This window comes from Penaeus chinensis, chromosome 5, assembly GCF_019202785.1.
Source record: "Penaeus chinensis breed Huanghai No. 1 chromosome 5, ASM1920278v2, whole genome shotgun sequence".
NCBI classification, from domain to species: Eukaryota; Metazoa; Arthropoda; class Malacostraca; order Decapoda; family Penaeidae; genus Penaeus; species Penaeus chinensis.
In genome coordinates this window covers 7,444,088-7,449,087 of record NC_061823.1, presented here as the reverse complement: position 1 = coordinate 7,449,087, position 5,000 = coordinate 7,444,088, and the positions used below count along the sequence as shown (strand labels likewise).

The 5,000-nt window shown below is 40.3% G+C and overlaps 1 protein-coding gene across 1 annotated transcript in view; it reads left to right on the top strand.

Annotated features, from left to right (window-relative positions):
• Positions 1-4,871, top strand: part of LOC125025961 (gamma-glutamyl hydrolase-like) — a 25,292-nt gene extending 20,421 nt beyond the window's left edge. The window contains exons 6-8 of the mRNA XM_047614317.1: positions 1,028-1,134; positions 3,047-3,272; positions 4,174-4,871. Coding sequence (XP_047470273.1) covers positions 1,028-1,134; positions 3,047-3,272; positions 4,174-4,301 — 461 coding nt within the window. The 3' untranslated portion in view covers positions 4,302-4,871. The remainder of the gene's footprint in view (positions 1-1,027; positions 1,135-3,046; positions 3,273-4,173) is intronic.
• Positions 4,872-5,000: the final 129 nt, after the last annotated feature.

Below are 5,000 nucleotides of genomic sequence, written 5' to 3'. Positions count from 1 at the left end.
CTAGCGGGAAAATTTTGATCGTGTACTCTAAATCTAGCGATGTTTTAAATCCTCTTTAGCGAGAAAATGAGAAGCTTTTGCTCTTATGTCTACCGGTTTTTAAAGTTCAATCTAGCGGTTTTGTGGAAATATAAATAGCAACACTAAATCACAAGCGCCCTCGTATATCGAGTTGCTAATTTAATTTTGCAAAAGATTTCCAGTATATCTTTTCGATTATAATCTTGTTTGCGGAGATTTTTATAATTGGTTTGATTTCTTAAGCAAGTAGTGGTTCGCTTTTTGGATGATTTTTTAAAAATTGTTTAATTTTGTATCCTGTTCGTCTCAGTGTAATTGCCTTGTTATTGTATTTTTTTTTTTCCATTTGGTAGATGTTTTTTAAGAGCTGGTGTTATTAAAGAGAATTCTACAGTGACGCAATCAGTGAATTGATAATAGGTTATTATCGTCTTCACATATTCATATTTTTGCAAGGCTTATAGTCTCACTATCAATATTTTAACATCACTTAACAATAGCCTATCAAACAGTGTGTGTGTGTGTGTGTGTGTGTGTGTGAGTGTGTGTGTGTGTGTGTGTGTGTGTGTGTGTGTGTGTCTTTGTAATTACCTGTTCCAACACTTCTCCGTTTGTTTATCAGCAACAGATATATCAAAGCAAACAACTTCAAACGCGAATTAATGAGAAACACGATACCGGTTCGAACGAGAATAAATGATTCCACAATGCGAGATACATAATTGCCAGCGCTTTGATTTTACATCATCATAATCGCTAATTGTGTATCATGATTTATGGATTAATGTTTCACCTTTATAGATTATCCATTTACATCCACAGATTATAGAGACACATCCATAGGTCATTCATTCACGCCATAAGTGAACATCCACGAAACACTCATTCACATTCACAAATCATTCGTTCACATCCTCAAATAGCCCATTCACACCTGTCGTCCCTGCTGAGCTCCATTCATAAACCACTAAACCACTCACCACCGTATTTAACCCTTCGTCACCAGGATGGGAACTGTCTGAGCTCCTTGGCGAGGCCCCCGAAAATATCCTGCAGACCCTCACCACCACGAACGCCACCAGTAACTTCCACAAGTATTGCGTCACACCCCAGGTAAGCCGATGGGTTGCGCCCGCGGGGGTTTCTTTGTTGTATTTTGGCGGCAGTGGGCGTGGTATTTTTGTTAGAGGTGGCGGTGGTGTAGATTTTGTTGTAGTTTCCGTTCCCGTCGCTCTGATTGTAGATGTTGCCGTTCGTTTTTTTTCTTCTATTTTTACATAGCGATATCAACATACATGCGCGTACACACGCATGCGTGCACGCACGCACGCACACACGCACGCACGCACGCACGCACGCACGCACGCACGCACGCACGCACGCACACACACACACACACACACACACACACACACACACACACACACACACACACACACACACACACACACACACACACACACACACGCACACACGCACACTCTTTCCCGAGAAAACTAGATATACAATCATGAAAACGATATAACCTGCTTTAATGCAATCACGGCAATCGAGTTGCAATATCCAAAAAATAGATCGCAAACTGAAAGATTATGGAACAAGTTTGATTTCATTTTCATATTGCTCATGCAAAATCGGGATTGCTATCTCTCGTTCAAATTGTTTTAGGCTCTGATTAATACATTGACACGAATTACCATGACACATCTCTGATTATTTTCATATTTCTTATTCATGTTTATTCCTCTTACTCTGTTTGTTATATTGATTACGCCCATTTATCATTAGCACTATTTTGTTACTACTATTGTTATTAACGTCGTTGTTATCATTATCACCATCGCAAAGTACTGTTAACAGATCTCCCTCAGAAATAACAACAATAATGTTGACGTTGACATATCATTTTCAGAAAAGGCTAAAGGATGAACAGCCCTTAATTGCCTACGAAATAATGACACTGAAATTTCATTATTGCTGTTGATACTCATGTCGACCAAAAAAGCCTGCGGTGATGAGGAAGTTAATTGTATTTTTTTCTCCATCGGCGATGTCGCTTTATCTCTCTCTCGACAGACGGTGTTGGCAAAGGATTTTTTTTTTCTTTTTTTTCTTTCCCTTTTTTGGTAATTTGCTTTTCAAAGATAAGGCTTGAAAGGGACTGCTCTTGATTATGTTAATTGTTGATTTTTTATTGCACAGTTGAATGTGTACTTATTTTCATTATTTTTTTTATAAAATTCGTTTTTTTTTTTTTTTTTTTTTTTTTTTTAGCTCCTTTTGAATATTATATATATACGTATATACATTTACACACATATGTGTGTGTGTGTGTGTGTGTGTATACACACACACATATATATGTATATACATGAATGCATACATATATATATATATATATATATATATATATATGACTCTTTATGTGTGTGTGTGTGTATATGTGTATATATGTGTGTATACATATGTATATATATATATATATATATATATATATATATATATATGTATGTATGTATGCATGTGTATATATATATACACAATATTATTATTATTATTATCGATTTTGTTTTGTTGTTACCATTATTATAATCAATATCATTTATCTTTCATTCCTTTTGTTTTCTGTAATTTTCCTTTGAAACGGCTTTTCTTTAATTTTCGATTTGTTCACCAATTTCGAATTTTGATTATAAAAAATAATAAATTCCTCTTACTGCATTCTGTCTGTATACCATTTCTTTTAGTTTTTGTTTTGTTTTATCAATTTACTTTCTATTCCTGAATTTCAACTTTTAACCATGTATTTTAAATTTCGTTCTCCCTTTGATTTTTTCTTTTATATTCAACCTGAACTTGAGAATATTTCCTTTTCCAATATTCGAAAATTTTCAATCTACTGAATATCAAAATTTTCCTTGTGTTTTCCTTCCGCTTTCTTCCCTCGTTCCGTCATTATCCTCATTAACATTATCATTATTATCATTACCATTTTCTTCCTAAACCCTGCCCATCCCCTCGACAGACCTTCAGGAACCTGAGTCTCGACGAGGACTTCCTGATGCTGTCGACGTCGCACGATTCGGACGGCATAGAGTACGTGTCGACCGTGGAGCACCGCGAGCTCCCTCTGTTCGGCTTCCAGTGGCACCCGGAGAAGAACCTGTACGAGTGGGGTTTTGATTCCATCCCGCACACGAGGGACGCCATAGAAGCGGCGCAGTTCACGGCCAATGTCTTCGTCGATAAGGGTAATGGGTCTTGTCGTTTTTTCTTGTGTGTTGTGTGGCCGACGGTGAATTTGAATGGACGCGTATGGGTTCACACGTATGCACAAATGCAGACACAAGTGTACATACAAATATACATGTACATAGATGCGCGCTCAGACAAACACAAACAAACAAAAAAATACAAATCAAAAAGCAAATGACACACACAAACCTTCAAAGAGCCGGATATTTTTTCTCCTCTCAAAATATCAATCATTTGGAGTCCATCTCTCCCGAAGCATAAAACCGTCTCGCGACCCAGATATCCCTCGGTATCTGCCTCGTCCCTTTGACGGAGGAAGACATAAAGCGGTGTCTTCTCGACGTCCTCTTTTCCGATCCATCTGCTGGTCGTCTGAGCCATATTGAAGCCGCCAATTCCCAAACTGCGCTGCACACAAAGGCTGATCAGACCGCCCAGGTGGCTGAGCGATTGGCTGCGTTTGCATGCGTGAGCGTATGTGTGTATGTTTGTATGTGGGAGGGTGTAATTATGACTGTATGCACTTACGCACATATATCTGTTGTAGTGTTTATTCCATTTGTAGGGCACTTCATCCCAAACGCAATAGTCTAACTATTAATAAATGGAATCAGTGCTTTGAAAAAGTATAGAACATTGAAATACGCATCACATACATGAATACTGTGTGTGTGTGTGTGCGCGCGCGCGCATGTGTGGGTGGGTGTATACCCGTGTCGTGTCTGTATGCCTGTGTCCCTGTGTTCCTGTGTGTCATTGTATCTGTATGCCCGTTTCCCTGTATCTTTGTGACTCATTGTGTTTGTATGTCTGTGTCCCTGTGTCTCTTTGTGTCTACGTGCCTGCTTACGTATGCCTATGCCTTCATATTAATCAACGAACGCTCCTCCCCCGCAGCTCGCCAGAACAACCAGACCTTCGGCAGCAAGGAAAAAGAGGCTGCGATGCTCATCTACAACTACAGCCCCACCTACATCTCCCAGCTGTACCGCTCCTCCTTCCAGCAATGCTATTTCTTCGAGTGAGGATGGCAGAGAGAAGAAGAGGAGGGAAGGGAAAGGAGGAGAAGGAGAGGAGAAGGAGAGATAGTGGGACAGGGAAAGGAAGGGAAGGGGGGGGGGAGAGAGAAAGGGGAGATAGAGGGCTAGTTACTGGGGGAGAGGGGGAGAGGAGAATAAAGGGATGGGAAGACTGAGGGACAGCGAGTGGGAGGAGAGGATGACAGGGTAAAGTGATTGGGGAAGAGAGGAGATAGAAGGGAAGAGACCTTAACCTAAAGGGAAAAGAAAGGAGAGAAGAGAAGAGGGGGGCGTGGAGTGAAGTACATGGAGAGAGAGGAGGAGAGGGGCAAGAGAAGAGGAAAGATAGAGGGGAAAGGGAGAATATGGATAGAGAGAAGGCAAGAGAAGGAAAGAAGAGTTGTCTTGAAGGGAGAGCGGTAAGCGAGAAGAGTGTAGAGGGAATGGGCCGGAGAGAAGGGGGAAGAGAACAGGAAGAGCGAAAGGAGAGTGAGAAGTAGATAAAGAATAAAAGAGCGAGGAGAGGAGATGGTAGAAACTCAGGAGGAAGAGAAGAAGAGTGAAAAGTAATGGAAAGATAGATAGAGTGAAGGATGGATTAAAAAGAAAGAGGAAGAGAAAGTGAGAGAGATAGAGATAGAAGGGAAAGGAAGGAGAAAAGGAGAGATAGAAAGTGAGAAGAGAGAAAGAAGGGAAAGGGAAACA